Source organism: Typopeltis vanoorti, chromosome 10 (assembly GCF_054136105.1).
Source record: "Typopeltis vanoorti isolate ZY-2024b chromosome 10, IOZ_Tvanoo_1.0, whole genome shotgun sequence".
Taxonomy (NCBI): domain Eukaryota; kingdom Metazoa; phylum Arthropoda; class Arachnida; order Uropygi; family Thelyphonidae; genus Typopeltis; species Typopeltis vanoorti.
Window position 1 is genome coordinate 14,597,437 of NC_143558.1, and position 21,302 is coordinate 14,618,738.

The window sequence follows — 21,302 nt, forward strand, 5'->3', positions numbered from 1 at the left end:
GAATGGACATCACTTTAATGTGGCAAAGTGTTAGGTTATGCATTTTGGAGTGAAAAGATTACCACCTGTATACTACATTGGTGGAACTGTACTCCAGGAAATTGATGAAGCCAGATACTTGGGGTGGGTGGGATGTTAGTGGATAAGGAGTTAAAGTTTAGGGGGCACATAGCAAAAGTGGCTAAAGCAGCTCATCAGATCACTTGGTTATTGAAGAATACTTTGATGAGCAGAGACAAACAGATTATCATCATCAAATTCCTGACATGTACCCTCAAGGGGTGTACAGGACATGATAGTACTAAATGAAAAATTTACATCATTACTAACTTCCTATCTACAATTTTCCTCCAAATCAGTCTGTTACTTGTTAAGACTCCAACATTATCAGATCTTATATTTCTGTCATCTAAGGCACTTTGTACCGTATCAACCCACCTATATCTTGGCCTTCCTCTGGGTCGTTTTGCTGCCAACCTGGCAGAGAACACTTGTTTTGCTAATCTTTCCTCGCCCATTCTGTTTAAGTGACCATACCACCTCAGATTAGCTCTGCTAACGCATTCCTGGATGCTGATAATGTCAAGTTCTTTCCTAATATCCTCGTTTTTAATATGATATTGCCATTGATGCCATCTGTTCACGCCTATAATCTTTCTCAGGACTCTCATATCTGCAGTCTCTAGTCTTTGGTCAAGTGTTTTACTTCTGACGCACCTCTCATATCCATAAGTTAAAACTAATTTGTACACTGTCTTGTATATAGCTAATTTAGTGTTCTGACCAATTTCTCTCTTATTTCATATGAATTTATTCAATTGACTTCCTACCACACCAGCTTTGTTGATTCTGTTGTCTATTTCCATATTTAATTTACCAACTCCACTAAAAATTGTGCCTAAGTAGCTGAAATGTTTTACTTGTTCCACAGGTTCTCCATTCAGTTGACATTTTCAATGATTCTGCCTATTTTCATTGTCTTTGTCTTTTTATTACTGACCTTCATACCATATCTATTACAACAGTTATTCAATTTAGTCAGAGAATCTTGCAGATTTGTAGCGGATTTATTTAGAAGTATAACATCGTTCGCATAAAGCAAAGAGCTGACATTAACATCTCCAATTCTGATATCATGTTTAATACCACTTTACTTCATAATGTGATCCATATAGATAATGAATAATAGAAGGGATAATGTACATCCTTGTCTCACACCAGATTTAACATTAAACCATCTTCCTATACTTCCTTCAATTCTAACTGCTGACTTACAATTCAAATAAAGACTAAGTATTGCTTGATATAAGGCTCCATTAAGACACCATATAACTGTAGCATTTTGAATAGCTTCTCTCTTGGCACCTTGTCATATGCCTTTTCCAAATCGACAAAACAAGCAGATTATTGTTCCTCTTTACTGAGCTTTGATAAGTCCCCATCTTGACTACTGCATGCAGATCTGGGCACCAAAGTTTCTTGGTGATGAGGAGGAGGTGGAGAGGATCCAGACGCAAGCGACCAAGATGGTAGCAGGTCTATGGAATGAACCTCATAAGAACAGGTTGAAGATTTGTGGGTTACAGAAACTAGTTGATAGACGATAAAGGGGTGATATGATTGAGACATACAAATTACTAAGGAGTTTTTACAAGATTAATTCAGAGGAAATTTTTCAGAACAGGTCTGGTGGTGGGGAGCACTAGGAGCCATCCATTCACGGAAACTGAGAAAGAGTAGTTAACAAGGGTGTTAGAACTAGTTTTTTTGCTTGGAGAGTGGTGAATGAATGGAATAAGTTGCCAGAGTCTGTTGTGGGCACCATGACTGTGAATGAGTTCAAAGTATGACAGATACCGCACAAATGTTGGATAGTTCAACATGATGTTTAGGCCCGGATGAGTCTAAGGACTCCTTGGAGTTGTTGTAATAATAATAACAATAATAAGAGTGCAGAAATAAAGTCTCAGATCTTTTTGGGATGTATGACAAATCGCTAATATACCTAAAACCAGGGCTCCAGAAATTCAGGCAAGTAAAGAGAGACAAGTGGCAAATGAATTTTTGGCCTCATTCTAAATGCATTCAAATTTATTTTCTGTGTCATTTATACTTTTTTTTAACATTTCATTTACTATCAAGTTATTTGATCACTGGCAGCTGCCAATGAATTCATTAGAGAAGTTTTCTTTCCAGAGAGTTGGAAATAAAACTTCTGGATCTGAAATCTTTAATACAAACACTATAGCATTCTTTTTTAAAGAATCGCCAAAACAGTTGCAATTTTAGGTGCTGGTTTTCTCAAAAGTCTTAATGTAAGCCAATCATCTTCACTTTCTTCCTTCCTTTTATCTCCCTTAAAGTTCAAAAAAATAATTACAATTTTTCATAGTAATTAAAAACTCAACGTACTGTACCCTCTCCACATCCCCAACAGTTGCTCTGTAGTGTCATTGTTGTAACATAAGAATTTCTAACTTTTAAACATTAGTAAGGGGGTGAGGAGCAGGTTTTTGCAGGGAGAGTGATTACAATGCATTGCTCAAGAGTGTAGCAAGCACGGAGACAGTGAAGCCACAGTATGAAAAACTGTGTAACAGTAGAACCTCCTGCAATGAATCTTTTGACTCAATGGAGGTTTAATAATAATAATAATAATAATAACAACAACAACAATAATAAATATCAGCCAGTAACGAAGAAGACAAAAATAGGTGCGATCTTGTTAAATAATAAGTATAGGATGTTATACTAAGGCAATAATGATCAAGGAAAGGAAGGAGTAGCAATAGCATTCAACACCAAACATGATGATAAACTTCTCGATTGGAAGACATTTCAAGTAGAATTAGAGTGCTAACTTCAAAATGTGGACATGGAAATGAAACTTATTTGTGCCTATGGTCCCACAGAAGGTTCTTCCAAGGAAGAAGTGGAGGAATTTTTTGAGTCATTAGTACAGGCATCTGACAAAGAAAATGGAAAAAGTGGTCCTTGTTGGAGATCTGAACAGCAGAGGAGGAAATGAATCCCACCAGGCATATAGGAACATTTTTGGGAAAATTGGGAGAAAAGGGCAAAGCTAATAATAATGGTAGGTATTTACTGGACATCTGCTCAGGACACTGACTAGTCATTATTAACACCATGCTTCAACATAAAGATGTGCAAAAGTTCAAATGGAGAGAAGACACGAGAAATTAAAAAAAGCCTCATTGACTGCTTCCTTGATGATAGTGATATCTTCATAGTCATTCAGGATACAAGAGTGTACAGAGGATTTGAAATTGAAAGTGACAATTCCTTAGTACTAAGCAGGAGAAAAATGGATATCACACATTGAAAATAACAGTATGTAAGAAAGTTATAAAAAGAATTAAAGTTGAGCAGTTTTTACAATAAATTGTAGACTTGACTATACAAAATTATTGAAGAAAAAATGAAACAAATTGAAAATAAAAATCAAACCTTGGAGTCTCGGTGGCGAACTCTGAAGAAGATTTTGATTAATTCAGCTAAGAAGCTACGTGGCGAAGTTGTCTGAAAGGACAGAAAAATAAGAACATCATGGTGGACACAAGAAGTTAAAGAAGTAGTTGTGGAAAAGAAGAAAGCATACCAAAAGTTCCTAGCAAATGAGTCGGCAGATGCCCTAAAAAAATACAGAGAGAAATGTAAGAGAGCTAAGCTGTGTATAAAAGTTGATAAACAAAAGTCATGGGAAGACTTTGGTAAGCATATGGAAAATAAATATCAGGAAGGTGACAAAATGTTCTGGAGGCTACTGAAGAAGCTTAGAAATGGGGGAAAGAGTACTGTAAAAGGAATCAAAGATGATAAAGGTGACATGAAAACTGAAGATAAGGATATCTTAGATGTCTGGAGTAACTGCTTTAAAAGACTGTCCAAAGAACCAAAAAGCTGTCAAAAACTTGAAATGTGGAAAGGTAGCTGGAGTAGATGATATTTGACCAGAAATGCTTAAGAATAGAGATATAAAAAAGTTTTGCATTGATTAGGCTGCATAATTCAGAGGACTTGGTCAGAGGTTCGATTCCCAATGACTGAAATAGAGCTCTCATAGTGCCCCATCTATAAAAAAGGAAATAAAACTGAATGTGAGAATTACAGAGGAATTTCTCTACTAAGTGTTCCAGGTAAGATTCATGCAAGCATACTTGAGAAGAGGTTAAGAAAGATTGTGGAAGAGAAACTGAGAGATGAACAAGCTGGGTTGAGGCCAAATAGAGGTTATCAAACAAATAAGCAAAGCTAGTATGGTGAGCAGCCAGCTGAATAAATTTACATGGAATAAGAGAGAAATTAGCCAAAACATCAAACTAGCAGTATATAAAACAGTGTTTAAACCAGTTTTAACTTGTGGATCTGAGAGCTGGGTTAGAAATAAAGCACTTAATCAAAAACTAGACACCACAGATAAGAGGATTCTGAGAAAAATTAGGGAAGTGAACCTATGGCATCAATGGCAGAATCATATTAAAAATGAAGATATTAGAAAGTAGCTTAACATTATTGATATTCAAGAATGTGTCAGTAGGACTAAACTCAGGTAGTATGGCCACTTAAATAGAATGGGTGAAGAAAGGTTAGCAAAACAGGTGTTTGATGCCAAGATGGCAGGAAGATCAAGGTCTTGGTGGATTGGTTTGGGTAGAAGTGCCTTAGAAACATGAAAAGTTAGATATGACACTATTGGATGCTTACAAGTAATAGATTGATTTGGAGGAAAACTGCTCATAGGAGATTAATAATAATGTAAACATAATCATGTAGTGCTGTCATAGTAACCCGAACACCCCTTCGGGGTACATATCAGGAAACTGATTAAGTTCCAAAGAGCCCCTTGCTTCTCTCACAATAATATTATAGCATTCTTTTCACTATGCAACACACTCTGGTTTTCGTTTGTCATGAAGTGATAAAAATGATCAGCCATTATGCACTATAGTTTCTGTCCTTTACTCAAAAAAACATATGTAAGTTTTTTATATCATATATGCATTTAAATTAAATTGCAGTTATCATTTCCAATAAATAAATTTTTAATCAAATCAATGCATTCATTTAGTTCAATATTAACTTTAAATGTATATACAATACGCACAACATACGTAATACACAATCTAATCTTTAAAAATAATAAATAAAACAAAAAATAACTGTACTTTTCTTACAATAAAATTTTATCAACAAAATAAACAAGTAATTATAAGTATAAAAATTAAAATTGCAACGATCTAATTAAATATTGTAGCACATCTATATATCTTATTCTTTCAACACCTGATAAAGTTGTGTAAAGTAGTAGATATTGTTCTGAGCTGATTTTCACAGCTCAGGACAATTCATATTGTCCTGAAATTATTATTATTATTCAGGCCTCCATGGAGTCAAAAGACTCATCGAGGGGAGGTTCCCCCTAAGAAACACAAAGTCTATCATACCACTCCTTAAACTCATTGACGGTTCCCGCCCTCACCACTCTATCAGGCAACGCATTTCATGGCTCAACCACCCTCCATGCAAAGAAACCACTCCTCACCCTCTTGCTCACAGTTTCCTTTCGTAACTTCCAGGGATGGCCTCTTGTCATCACTCCTTCCCGCTGTTCAACCAAGTGAAAGAACTCCCCGGTGTCAACCCTGTAACCACCTCTCAACAGTTTAAAAGTCTCAATCATATCACCTCTCCTTCTTCTATCCGCAAAAACTCTGCAGTCCACATTCCCTCAGCCGATTCTCATAACTATCCTTGTACAGTCTTGAGACCATCTTTGTCATCCGTCTTTGTATCTTTTCCACAGTTAATTTATCCCCTTCAAATCCTGGGGACCAAATCTGAGAACAATAATCCAAGTGTGGTCTGATCAGAGACTCATACAATGGAATGATAACCCTCTTATCTCTGCAGGTCAGTGTCCTTCTCATAATTGCAGCAATCCTCTGTGTTACCTTCACCACCTTTGCAATATGTCCCCTAAACTTCAGGATTCTATCAATCATCAACCCCAGATCTCTTGTCTCCCCAACTTCCTCCAGTATAACTCCTCCCATAGAGTATGCAGCATCCCATCGATGTTTCCCAAACCTCAAGACCTTACATTTTGCTGCATTAATTCATTTGCCCATCTATCTAGCTTATTCAAATCCTCTTGCAGGGCTACCACATCTGCACTATTACTAATAATCCTTCCCAGCTTTGCATCATCTGCAAACAACTGAATATCCCCTTGCAATCCACTGGCAATGTCATTGATATAAAGGTTAAACAATATAGGTCCTAGTACTGAGCCCTGTGGGACCCCACTTGTAACCTTCTGTCTCCTTCATTATACTAAGCTAATTAGTTTAGTGTAATGAAATGCATGAAAATGAGTGCAAAGACAAATCAAAGACCAGATCATGTGACTGAGTGCATTGTGAGTCTGGCTGAACATCCAGTGCTACCTACTTTCTTGTTTTTGTGAATTGTATTATTTATCTTTCCTATTAAATTATTGTTCATAGAAAATCTACATAAATTCACCCTTCATTATAGACAATAAATGAAAGAAACCACAAATTGAGTTGTGATGAGTTGTGTCTGGCATAAAAGAAATCCTATTTCAGTATAATTGTGTAATACATACTGTGATTAATTAAATATTACCTTGTTTTGTCAACATAACATTTAAGGTTTTCTTTCTTTCTTTCTTTTAACATCACTTATAACAATATTTACATAAAGCAGATGGATACCTTGGGCAAATACACTTTTTTTTTTTGGCTAATAAATTTAAGTTGTATTTCAGAAGCCTTGCCTAAAACAGATCTTAGATTTTGCAACAGAAACTATAAAAACTTTTTTCCAGTAAATGTAACTGAATATAAACTAAAACCCAGGAAACATTGTATTTCAGAAGCCCTGCCCAAAACAGATCATAGATTTTGCAACAGAAACTATGAAGACTTTTTTTCCAGTAACTGAATATAACCATGAAGTGAAGATGCAAAAAATTCTTTAATGTTATCACTCTCAGAGACAAATAAATTTTATAAGTTTAAACCATAATTTGTCTTACTTAGAGAAATACAAATAAAAGAACAAAGTTTAGAAAAATTACACAGGCTCTGCTAATGATTCAACCAACAGTAACAGATTCTGAAAGGCCATTTTCAAATTGCAAATTTTTGCACAAAGTTTCGTTTAAAATTCTCAGACATATCCATATCCGTGAGCATTGTTTTTTCTTAATTTTTAAGTATTTATTTTTGAATAAAAATATAATGTAATTATTTATAAAAAGAAATAAAAATAATTAAAAGTAGAATGAAATATAAGGAGCCTTCATAGCTCAGTTGGTATAGACGAAGCCCTTTGATCTTAAAGACCTGAGTTCGATTCCTGTCAGAAGATCTAATACAGAGGTAGGGTTTTTTTTTTCATCTGAGAACTCTGGTTTTTTTGTCCACCAGAACAGGAAAATTGACTCCGTGAACACACGCTTCTACAGACATAGAACACACCGGCCCTATGTCTCCCGGTGAAATGTTAAAAAAAAGTATAAATGACACAGAAAATAAATTTGAATGCATTTAGAATGAGGCCAAAAATTCATTTGCCACTTGTCTCTCTTTACTTGCTGAATTTCTGGAGCCCTGGTTTTAGGTATATTAGCGATTTGCCATACATCCCAAAAAGATCCGAGTCTTTATTTCTGCACTCTTATTATTGTTATTATTATTATTACAACAACTCCAAGGAGTCCTTAGACTCATCCGGGCCTAAACATCATGTTGAACTATCCAACATTTGTGCGGTATCTGTCATACTTTGAACTCATTCACAGTCATGGTGCCCACAACAGACTCTGGCAACTTATTCCATTCATTCACCACTCTCCAAGCAAAAAAACTAGTTCTAACACCCTTGTTAACTACTCTTTCTCAGTTTCCGTGAATGGATGGCCCCTAGTGCTCCCCACCACCAGACCTGTTCTGAAATATTTCCTCTGAATTAATCTTGTAAAAACTCCTTAGTAATTTGTATGTCTCAATCATTTCACCCCTTTATCGCCTATCAACTAGTTTCTGTAACCCACAAATCTTCAACCTGTTCTTATGAGGTTCATTCCATAGACCTGCTACCATCTTGGTCGCTTGCCTCTGGATCCTCTCCACCTCCTCCTCATCACCAAGAAACTTTGGTGCCCAGATCTGCATGCAGTAGTCAAGATGGGGACTTATCAAAGCTCAATAAAGAGGAACAATAATCTGCTTGTTTTGTCGATTTGGAAAAGGCATATGACAAGGTGCCAAGAGAGAAGCTATTCAAAACACTACAGTTATATGGTGTCTTAACCTTTTCGAGTATGGTTGCGGTTGCAAGAATACTTACTTCGACATCGTAAAAGGTAGAAGAGGAGGATTAAGAAAGAAAGAAGAATGAAATATACACATTCCATTTCAAACTCTAAAAATATATAAATGTAAACCTAGATAAAATCTATATATCTGTATATAATCACCAAGGAAAATGGAGTGAGATTACATTAAAAAGAGTAATTAAATTACAAATTAAATTTTTACCAATCAAAATTTATTTACATCATCATCAAATTCCTGACATGTACCCTCAAGAGGTGTACAGGATATGATAGAACTACATGAAAAATTTACATCATTACTAACTTCCTATCTACAGTTTTCCTCCAAATCACTATTACTTGTCAAGACTCCAATATTATCATTATCAGATCTTACATTTCTATCGTCTAAGGCACATTGTATCATATCAATCCACCTATATCTTGGTCTTCCTCTGGGTCATTTTCCTGCCAATCTGGCAGAGAACACTTGTTTTGCTAATCTTTCCTCGCCCATACCACCTGAGATTAGCTCTGCTAATGCATTTCTGGATGCTAACAATGTCCGATTCTTTCCTAATATCCTCGTTTTTAATATGATATTGCCATTGATGCCATCTGTTCTTGCCTCTAATCTTTCTCAGGATTCTCATATCTGCAATCTCTAGTCTTTGGTCAAATGTTTTACTTCTGACCCAGCTCTCAGATCCATGAGTTAAAACTGGTTTGAACACTGTCTTGTATACGGTTAATTTAGTGTTCCGAGTAATTTCTCTCTAATTCCCTATGAATTTATTCAAATGACTTCCTACCATATCAGCTTTGTTGATTCTGTTGTCTATTTCCATATTTAATTTACCATCTTCACTAAAAATCGTGCCTAAGTAGCTGAAATGTTTTACTTGTTCCACAGGTTCCCCGTTCACAACACAGTTGACATTTTCAACAATTCTACCTATTTTTATTGTCTTTGTCTTTTTAATGCTGACCTTCATACCATATCCATTACAACAGTTATTCAATTTAGTCAGGGAATCTCGCAAACTTGTAGGGAATTTATTCAGCAGTATAACATCGTCCGCATAAAGCAAAGAGCTGACATTAACATCTCCAATTCTGATATCATGTTTAATACCACTTTCCTTCATAATGTGATCCATATAGATAACGAATAACAGAGGGGATAATGTACATCCTTGTCTCACACCAGATTTAACATTAAACCATCTTCCTGTACATCCTTCAATTCTAACTGCTGACTGACAACTGAAATACAGACTAAGTATTGCTTGATATAATGCCCCACTGACATCATATAACTGTAGCGTATTGAATAGCTTCTCTCTTGGCACCTTGTCATATGCCTTTTCCAGTCGACAAAACTTAAATATAGGCCTTTGCTATATTCCCATGCTTTCTCAACTATTTGTCGTAAAGTGAAGATCTGATCCTGACAGCCTCTATTTGGCTTGAATCCAGCTTGTTCTTCACCAAGCTTTTCTTCCATAATTCTTCTCAACCGTTTCTCAAGTATACTTGCATAGATCTTGCCAGGAACACTCAGTAGGGAAATACCTCTGTAATTCTCACATTCAGTTTTATTTCCCTTTTTATATATTGTCACTATTAGAGCTCTACTCCAATCATCGGGAATTCGTCCCTCTGTCCAGGCTTTCTGAACTATGCGGTGCAGCCACTGTAAGACTTTTATACCACTATACTTCAGCATTTCTGGTCGAATATCATCTACTCCTGCTGCCTTTCCACATTTCACGCCTTTGATGGCTTTTTCTACTTCAAGTATGGATATGTATTCCTGACTGTATGCCTGTTGAGTGTTTTTTACCACTGTGCTATCACTGCTTGTTTCATTTAGCAATTTTTCGAAGTAATTACTCCATACTTCAAGGATGTCTTTTTCTCCTGTTTTCATGTCACCTTTATCATCTTTAACTTCTTTTACAGCACTCTTTGCTCCATTTCTAAGGTTCTTCAACAACCTCCAGAATATCTTATCACCTTCTTGATATTTATTTTCTATGTTCTTGCCAAAGTCCTCCCATAACTTTTGTTTAGCTAGTTTTTTATACAGTGTTTCGCTTTCTTACATTTGTCTCTGCATTCTCTAAGAGCAAAAGCTGACTTATATGCCAGGAACTTTTGATATGCTTTCTTCTTTTCCTTCGCTGCCTCTTTAACTTCCTGTGTCCACCATCGAGTCCTGATTTTTCTATCATTGCAGACAACCTTACCACATGCATCTTTGGCTGAATCAATCAGGGTTTTCTTCAAGGCTTGCCACTGAATCTCCTAGGTTTGGTTCCTGTTCTCAAACTCTTTCATTTTTTCTTCAATACTCTTTGTGTATGTTAGTCTGCAGTTCACATCTGAGAGCTGCTCAACTTTTATTTGCTTTAAAACTTTCTTACATGTTATTCTTTTCAATATGAAATTCAATTTTATCCTGATCAAGATTAAATAGTGATTGCTTCCAATTTCAAATCCTCTGTACACTCTGGTGTCCTGCACCAGGAAGAAAACATCACTATCAACAATAACATAGTCAATGAGACTTTTCTTATTCCTTGCCTCTTCTCTCCATGTGAATTTATGCACATTTTTATATTGGAACATGGTGTTAGTAATAACCAGCCCATGTCCTGAGCAGAAATCCAACAGGTATTTGCCATTATTATTGGCTTTGCTCTTTTCTCCAAATTTTCCCAAAATATATTTTAATGTCTGACAATCATTTCCTACTCTGCTATTCAGATCCCCAACAAGGACCAACTTTTCCTTTTTCATTGTGTCAGTTGCTTTTTCTGAAGCATCAAAAAATTCCTCCATTTCTCCCTTAGTAGAACCTCCTGTGGGACCATAGGCACAAATAAGTCTCATTGTCCAGTTCCCCATTCTCATATTTGCCCACATCACTACTTGAGACTGCCTGCCATTCAAGAAGATTAGCCTTGTATTTGTGTTGAATACCATGGCTATTCCTTCTTTTCCTTGATTGTCATTGCCTGAATATAACATTTGTATTTATTGCTTAGAAAGATCTCACCAGTTTTTGTCTTTTTTTGTTTCAGTCAACCCCTATTATGTTGATGTGGTACTTATCTAATTCCTCAGCTAGCTCTCCATTTCTTTGCCATTCAGGCTTCTTATGTTGATAGTACTGATCTTTAACGGTGATGTTGAGTTGGGGTGTGTTTTGAGATTTGTTGCAGTAGCTGACTTTTTGCTGTTCACTCTGGTTCCCTGGCAAAAACAATGTGGGCCTTTTTTAACCAGGCGACACCCCCAGCTGGCATGAAATTTTGTCATGTTGTACCATCATTTTTTATTTTGGTTTAACCAATAAGAATACAATTTGGTCGGCTAAATCCCAAATTGCCAGCCCATCCTCATTCGTTCAGTATCAATGTAGATACCCAACAGGGTGCACCACGAGAAGGTGAGGATTGGACATCAGGTCAGAAGCCCTGGTCGGTTCTCCGCATTCCTTTAAAGGCTATGTGGAGGTCTCCCCTCAGTTTTACAGCTCTGACCCTTAAGCACCCCAAATTTATTTACAAATATATTATTTATAATCAAATTACTTTTAAAAAGCAATTTTTTACTTTATCAAATACAACAATTTTGTAATTCTTTAGGCTTCAGCTTGATATCTAGTCCAGACTCAGATTTCTTGGGTTCAAACATGGTCTTGCTCAACGCTTATGACTAGTGCTTTCATTACATAACACATGATTTCAATTATATTATAACAGCAGTGTTCAATCCTCATCATTACTCATATGTATAACTTTTTTAAAACATTTTTTTTTTTTTTTTTTAGAAAATTCAAACCTGCAGAAAACATTTTCCCAGATCCTGATATTATAATTGCACGGCACTGTCTATCATCTCTAATCTTCCGAAAACAGTCCAACATTTCTCTACATTAAAAAATATAACTAAAATATAGTACACTGAATATCAGAATTTAACATAACTAGATTAATTTGTTAATGTAGAATTAAAGTGAATTCAATCAAATACATTGATTCTAAAGTAAATTTCTTTTGTGCTTTACATACATGTCTCTGCAAAATCTTCCTGGTACTAACCTTGGCATCACTAAAACAATGAAAATATTAGTTGAAAGTTAACTCATGCATCCATTAACTATCTACCAAAAATTTATAAGCTGATGATCCTGTATCCATATGAATTAAGTTCAATTTTGTGATTGCAGAAACAGACTTAGGGTTTACAACAAATTAACTGGTGAAATTAAACACTGAGTTATTAGCAGCCTAGTTGGTTGATTGGATAAGAATTCCACTCTTCAACAGGCTGTGGGTTCAAAGCCAAACATTGGTATGAATGTTTGTGATCATTTCAAAACAGATGAACTCTAATAAGCATAATGAACAAGAATGGATGTGAAACTAACACTGTTTATTGGTGGCCTGAAGTTTCTTGAAAAATTCCCATGTTTGGTCTCTAGAGCAGGGTTAGAAAACAACATTAAGCTCACCCATTTTCTATTGTGTGATAAGTCTTACAACCTTTTGTGGGTGGATATTCACATAAATGTAAAGGGAAACAAAATATGTCTTTTGATCATCCAGTCTAGTTCACACTTGGGCAACTAATCAGTTAGTTGAAAAAGCTGAAACCACACACACACACAGAGAGAGAGAGAGAGTATGCGCTTCTATTCTGCTTCAGATGCAGCAACCCATTAACAAAATGTTAAATATTAGATTAAATGAAACAAATGTCAGAACTTTCAGGTCAAGTTAGTCAAGTTAGTTTTCTTGAATTAAAAACTTCTTCAGGTGGACACCAAACATTTACCAGTGGGCATCTACTTAACTAATCAAGTTTGTTAGTGTAAAACATATGTTTATAAAACAGGTCTTGGTATAAAAACATCAACTCATTTATTTAATTAAAATTATATTTATCAGACTGTTTATCATTAGAACATTCAAAAGATTTAAAGTTACATTACAATGTTAAATTACATTATGGAAAATTATGGAGACAATTACTGTGCTAGAGCAAAACTTCATCATCATCATCAAATTCCTGCCATGTACCCTCAAGGGGTGTACAGGATATGACAGTACTACATGAAAAAATTACATCATTACTAACTTCCTATCTACAATTTTCCTCCAAATCAGTCTGTTACTTGTCAAGACTCCAACATTATCAGATCTTATATTTCTATCGTCTAAGGCACTTTGTACCGTATCAATCCACCTATATCTTGGTCTTCCTCTGGGTCGTTTTCCTGCCAACCTGGCAGAGAACACTTGTTTTGCTAATCTTTCCTCTCCCATTCTATTTAAGTGACCATACCATCTTAGATTAGCTCTGCTAACGCATTCCTGGATGCTGACAATGTAAAGTTCTTTCCTAATATCCTCATTTTTAATATGATATTGCCATTGATGCCATCTGTTCACGCCTCTAATCTTTCTCAGGACTCTCATATCTGCGGTCTCTAGTCTTTGGTCAAGTGTTTTACTTCTGACCCAGCTCTCAGATCCATAAGTTAAAATTGGTTTGAACACAGTCTTGTATACAGCTAATTTAGTGTTCCGACTAATTTCTTTCTTATTCCATATGAATTTATTCAATTGACTTCCCACGATACCAGCTTTGCTGATTCTGTTGTCTATTTCTATATTTAGTTTACCATCTTCAGTAAAAATTGTGCCTAAGTAGCTGAAATGTTTTACTTGTTCCACAGGTTCTCCATTCAATTGACATTTTCAATGATTCTGCCTATTTTCATTGTATTTGTCTTTTTATTGCTGACCTTCATACCATATCTATTACAACAGCTATTCAATTTAGTCAGAGAATCTTGCAGACTTGTAGCGGATTTATTTAGAAGTATAACATCATCCGCATAAAGCAAAGAGCTGACATTAACATCTCCAATTTTGATATCAGGTTTAATACCACATTCCTTCATAATGTGATCCATATAGATAATGCATAACAGAGGGGATAATGTACATCCTTGTCTCACACCAGATTTAACATTAAACCATCTTCCTGTACTTCCTTCAATTCTAACTGCTGACTCACAACTCAAATAAAGACTAAGTATTGCTTGATATAATGCTCCATTGACACCATATAACTGCAGCGTATTGAATAGCTTCTCTCTTGGCACCATGTCATATGCCTTTTCCAAATCGACAAAACTTAAATACAGATCTTTGTTATATTCCCATGCTTTCTCGACTATTTGTCGTAAAGTGAAGATCTGATCCTGACAGCCTCTATTTGGCCTGAATCCAGCTTGTTCTTCACCAAGCTTTTCTTCCACAATTCTTCTCAACCGTTTCTCAAGAATACTTGCATAGATCTTGCCAGGAACACTCAGTAGGGAAATACCTCTGTAATTCTCACATTCAGTTTTATTTCCCTTTTTATATATGGGTACTATGAGAGCTCTACTCCAATCATCGGGAATTCGTCCCTCTGTCCAGGTTTTCTGAACTATGCAGTGCAGCCACTGTAAGACTCTTATACCACCATACTTCAGCATTTCTGGTCGAATATCATCTACTCCTGCTGCCTTTCCACATTTCAAGCCTTTGATGGCTTTTTCTACTTCAAGTATGGATATGTATTCCTGACTGCATGCCTGGTCAGTGTTTTTTATCACTGTGCTGTCATCACTGCTTGTTTCATTTAGCAGTTTTTCAAAGTAATTACTCCATACTTCAAGGATATCTTTTTCTCCTGTTTTCATTTCACCTTTATCATCTCTAATTCCTTTTACAGCACTCTTTCCTCCATTCCTAAGCTTCTTCAACAACCTCCAGAATATTTTGCCACCTTCTTGATATTTATTTTCTATATTGTTGCCAAAGTCCTCCCATGACTTTTGTTTAGCTAGTTTTACACACTGTTTAGCTTTCTTACATTTGTCTCTGTATTCTGTAAGAGTAAAAGCTGACTTATTTGCCAGGAACTTTTGATATGCTTTCTTCTTTTCATTCACTGCCTCTTTAACTTCCTGTGTCCACCAGGGAGTTCTGATTTTTTTATCCTTGCACACAACCTCACCACATGCCTCTCTGGCAGAATCAATCAATGTTTCTTTCAGAGTTTGCCACTGAATCTCCAAGGTTTGATTCCTGTTCTCAAACTCTTTCATTTTCTTTTCAATAATATTTCTGTATTTTAGTCTACAGTGCACATCTGAGAGCTGCTCAACTTTTATTCGCTTTAAAACTTTCTTACAAGTTATTCTTTTCAATATGAAATTCAATTTTATCCTGCTGAAGACTAAATAGTGATCACTTCCAATTTCAAATCCTCTGTACACTCTGGTGTCCTGCACCAGGGAGAAAACATCACTATCAACAATAACATAGTCAATGAGACTTTTCTTATTCCTAGCCTCTTCTCTCCATGTGAATTTGTGCACATTTTTATGTTGGAACATGGTGTTAGTAATAACCAGTCCATGTCCTGAGCAGAAATCCAACAGATATTTGCCATTATTATTAGCTTTGCTCTTTTCTCCAAATTTTCCCAAAATATTTTTGTATGTCTCACAATCATTTCCTACTCTACTATTTAGATCCCCAACAAGGACCAACTTTTCCTTTTTCATTGTGTCAGTTGCTTTTTCTAAAGCCTCAAAAAATTCCTCCACTTCTACCTTAGTAGAACCTTCTGTGGGACCATAGGCACAAATAAGTCTCATTGTCCAGTTCCCCATTCTCATATTTGCCCACATTACTCTACTTGAGACTGACTGCCATTCAAGAAGATTGGCCTCGTATTTTGTGTTGAATACTATGGCTACTCCTTCTTTTCCTTGATTGTCATTGCCTGAATATAACATTTTGTATTTATTGCTCAGAAAGATCTCACCAGTTTTGGTCTTTTTTGTTTCAGTCACCCCTATTATGTCGATCTGGTACTTATCTAATTCCTCAGCTAGCTCCATTTCTTTGCCATTCAGGCTTCTTACGTTGATAGTACCGATCTTTAACTCTGGTGATGTTGAGTTGGGGTTTGTTTTCAGATTTGTTCCAGTAGCTGACTTTTCGCTGTTCGCCCTGGTTCCCTGGCGAAAACAACGGGGGCCTTGTTTAACCGGGCGACGCCCCAGCCGGCATGAAATTTTGTCATGTTGTACCATCATTTTTTATTTTGGTTTAACCAATAAGAATACAATTTGGTCGGCTAAATCCCAAATTGCCAGCCCATCCTCGTTCGTTCAGTATCAAAGTAGATACCCAACAGGGTGCACCACGAGAAGGTGAGGATTGGACATTAGGTCAGAAGCCCTGGTCGGTTCTCCGCATTCCTTTAAAGGCTATGTGGAGGTCTCCTCTCAGTTATACAGCTTTGACCCTTAAGCACCCCCTGTTTAAGTTTAACATAAACCAAAATGAACACTCGATGTTTCGACTTTCATATCAAGGTCATCATCTGGAGCATACACATATATACAGAGAAACAAGCTGAGAAACAAGAAACAAATATATAAACATGTTGCTCTCCAGCCCAATTTAATTTTATAACCTGATAGATGACGATAATAATAATAGGACTCTAGCTTTGATGTAGTAAAGATTTTTTTTTTTTTTCACCAGAGGTCATGCCAATAATTGTTGCACCTGTCGGTCAGTAACTTTAGTAAACCATGTAAATTGTAATGCAGCTTGTTTCTCTGTATATATGTGTATGCTCCAGATGATGACCTTGATATGAAGGTCGAAACACTGAATGTTCATTTTGATTTATATTAAACTAAAGTTTTGCTCTAAACACAATAGTTGTCTCCATAATGTATTCTGATCACCATGTAAGCATGAAAGAAAGGAAAAACAATGTTAAATTGGTTACCAGGAAGTGAGAATAATGATTTGTTGATTAGGAGTTTAATGACACAAGCACTACAAAGGTCATACTGCACAAAACCAAAGGTTACAGGGTATTAATAAAAAGTAATAGATTAGTAAATTACTAATTTACTAATTACAAATTAATAATAGATTCGTAAATAACACATTAGATACAAAATGCAAATTTAAATTAGTACAGCAAAGCAGTATCTTGATTATAAATTCCAATTTCTGTATAATGTGTTTGTATAAATTAATTCTTTTTAAAAAGTTAAAAACTTCAGGCTGTTTATCTGGTCTGATAAGATCTGTATGATGACTCATGCCAGTGTGTAGTAAAGAAATTCATTCCTTTCTTGACTGAAGTGCACCACACTGCACCAGAACATGACAAATGGTCAGATGTGTGTTGCATTATTTGCATCATTCACCTGTTTGTGAATAAACATAGTTTATTCACAAACAGGTGGGTCATTAGCCCTCAGTAAATCAGAATTTAAGATCACTAACCAATGCAGAGCCTAGCAAGCACAACCTCTATTTTGCAGTTGACTGTCAATGTTAGTGATTCTTACCATGATGACTGCCACTGGGTATTAGGTTTGATCTTATGAACTATCTGTATATGGAATGACAAATAGTACCTGGAAAATGTTTATCTAGTAGCTGCATCTGCAGTCTTCATTTCCCTTAATTCTGTGGGTGGGAATATTAAAATTAAAGGACCTTCAATTTGTACAACAGTTGCAGAATTTTACAAAGCATCTGATGTGATTACATGAGAGTGTGCTGAAAAGTTGTGATGATCCATGAAAGAATTGAGGTAGAACTATGTAACTTACACATTCTATATATTCCTCCACAAAATGTTATACACTTGTTACAACACTGCTGAATCATTTGCAATTCTCTGAGAAAAAAAAAAGTCATTAGTTACAGATATGACTTCATCTGTGGTAAATTTTGTTCCTTTCAAATGTTTCTTTAAATTTGGGAATAGGAAATAGTCAGATGGGACCAGGTCTGGTGAATAAGGTAGGTGAGGCAGACATCGAAAGCCCAGGTTGTGTAATGTCTATTGGGTTTCATGAGCATTGCGTGTTGTTCTGCAAAAGCAACATGCCTCTGCTCAGTTTCCCACAGCATTTTTCCTTCAGTACCTCCTTCAGAGCTGTTGAATAAACTGCTGCTGTCACAGTTTCACCTTTTTTGGAGGTACTTGGTAAGGATTACACCATCCACATCCCAAAAGATAATGGCAAGAACCTTTCCTGCTGACTTTTGGATTTGGAACTTCTTTGGCTGTGGAGAACCTTTATGTCTCCACTCCACGACTTGTTTGATCTTGATGTCATAGTGATAAAGCCATGTTTCATCAGCAATCACAATACGAGCCAAAAAATTTGCCTTCTCAAAATGACCCAAAATCCCTTGAGATGAGAGTACACATTCTATCATTTGGTTGGCATTCAAACATTTGGGGACTCACTTTGCTGAGAGCTTCTGCATGCCCAGATGTTGGTGAATAATGATCTGAACTCATTCTCTGGATATCCCCAGTCTTTGCAATGTTTTTGGCTGGTATTCATCTATCATCAAGGATCATGGCATGTACTGCATTGATGTTTTCAGGTCTTCCTTACCTGGGGGCATCTGTTGTCTCAGGATGCCCAGTTTTAAACTTGACCACCCATTTGGAAACTGTTAGATATACTGAGGTGCAGTCCCCCTAAAGTCTCACACAAAGTTTGGTGAATCTCAGTTGGACTTTTCTTGCAGCATGATGACAGCCTGCACCTCTGTGTCTTTGAATTTCTTCAAAACCTCTGACATGTCTTCTTGTATATCCTAAAGGAAAAATAATTAAATTATTACAATTTAATGAAACATGGGGGGTTAAAGGGTTTTAAGATATGTTCTTTTCATTTAAGATATGTTCTATCATTTTTTGAGATGGGATAGTCTGTAAAGAAACGTGTCTGTATAATTATACACTCTTGGCAGCAGTTTTCTTTAATTATGCACAAGCTGAACTACATGCAACTCTGCTCTATAATTACTACAATCAAGTGGAATCTAATAGGATATAAAGTCAGCAAATACAGTAACACAACCAACAGAGGCTTCAGATCTTGAACCATCAGTATAGATGGGAAGGAAATCAAAGTATTCTGCTCTATTCATATTACATAACTGCATGTAGATGGACAACAGTCTCAGACTTCCATAATTGGCACAATGAGAGGAATGCAAACTTGCCATGGTGGAATGTTGTCAAGATTCATACCAATAGCTTGCATAATCTCTTTAACACACACCAAAGGAAATATGGCAGTCTGATATTTGTGTGATATTGAGCCTCTTGAAACAGAGAAGAGATATTAGTCCATGCAGAATGCTCCGGAAAAGGCCTAATTTTAGGACATAGTTCTATTAACTATTTCCCTCTGAGTGACAGAGAAAATTCATTCATCTCGACAAAGACTTTGAATGGATAATATGCTTAAACCACCAAGCTACTCTACCCATTCTCTCTCTACTTTATGAAAAATATCCTCCACATTAATCTGGTAACAACCCATTACTAACTTATGTCTCAATCACATTCACTCTTCTTTAATCACAAGGCTCTGAAAGTTGCATAACTCTGCATCTCAACCTTGCATTTGCAATATTAAAATTAAACTGTAAGCTCCACTCATCTGCCTACTCAGTCTATTCAGATCCACCTGCAAGGCCATACATCTGTGCTATTTCTTATAGTTTTTGCCAGTTTTGTATCATCAGCAAACGGTTGCACATCTCCAGTCTCAAAACAGATCCCCCATGGTTTGTCTCTTTTGGGAGATTATTGTCAGTTGGATAATAATCCAAACACACCACAGTATATATATTTCCTTTATCAAGTTTGTAACCTTTAATATGCAAGCAGATTGCCGAAACATAACCTCCCGCCTAACAAATACTGCCATTATCAACCCACTCCTGAATTTTAATCCTCACCAACTTCTCTAACATATTAACAATAATCCCAGACATGAAAACTGGCCTATAATTTGTAGCCTCACCTACCCCTTTTGTGAAGTGGAACATTTTTTCCCACCTTCCATTCCTTTGGGACTCATCCTGTTGCAAGAATCATATTAAATAGGTGTGCCAAAGGTGCCATTTATTCCATAGAACATTTCTTCAAAACATGTGGCGACATGCTATCAAGTCTTATTGCCTTATTTACGTAGTTTACTTAATTCCTCATATATTTCACATACTCCCTGCTCTCATTCAAAATCACTCCTTCCTCCACCATACCCTCTACACTCCAGTATGATGTTCCCTTCACAAGGATGAAATACGCTGATAAACTGGTCATTGAATATTTCAATTATATCCTCCACACTGATTACCACTCTTCCAGTGTCATCAACTAGCATCACCCTCCTGTAGTCATTGTTATTTCTGCTTGCCACATACCTAAAGAACTCACTAGGATTTTTCTTAGCCTGACTGGCTACTTTCTTCTCACACTGCACTTTTGCTGTTTTTACCAACCAAGTCACATTAGTGGCCTGTTTTTGTACTCTTCATGCAACTGATTTCAAATATTCATCTTGTTACCTCCACAGTGCCTTCTAGATTTCAAGCTTAATTTCTTCATTCATCTATTTTACTCCTACCTTGTTTAGCATCGACACCTTTGGAATACACTCAGATTGCTGCTATTAAATAGCTCTTGATTAATGCCCATGCAGCATCTGTCTCCTTCCCACTCAGCTCCTCTTTTCATTCTATAGCTCTCAGTTGTCTCCTAAGCATTTGATAATTACCAGCCTTGTAGTGCCACACAGGACTCCAGAAATCCACTCACCACAGGTGAGTTATCAGAAACAAGTAGTGTGTGAATTTTCAGTGAACAGCAGGAAGGAGTGATGACAAGGGGCCATCCCTGGAAGTTACGAAAGGAAGCTGTGAGCAAGAGGGCAAGGAGCGATTTCTTTGTGTGGAGGGTCGTTGAACCGTGGAATGCATTGCCCGAGAGAGCAGTGAGAGCAAGAACA

At 36.3% G+C, this 21,302-nt stretch overlaps 1 protein-coding gene across 1 annotated transcript in view; it reads right to left on the minus strand.

The window, feature by feature from the left end:
* LOC150102181 (delta(3,5)-Delta(2,4)-dienoyl-CoA isomerase, mitochondrial-like) overlaps positions 1-21,302 on the minus strand; it is a 181,592-nt gene that overhangs the window by 61,980 nt on the left and 98,310 nt on the right. The window contains exon 3 of the mRNA XM_090399792.1: positions 12,218-12,306. Coding sequence (XP_090255918.1) covers positions 12,218-12,306 — 89 coding nt within the window. The remainder of the gene's footprint in view (positions 1-12,217; positions 12,307-21,302) is intronic.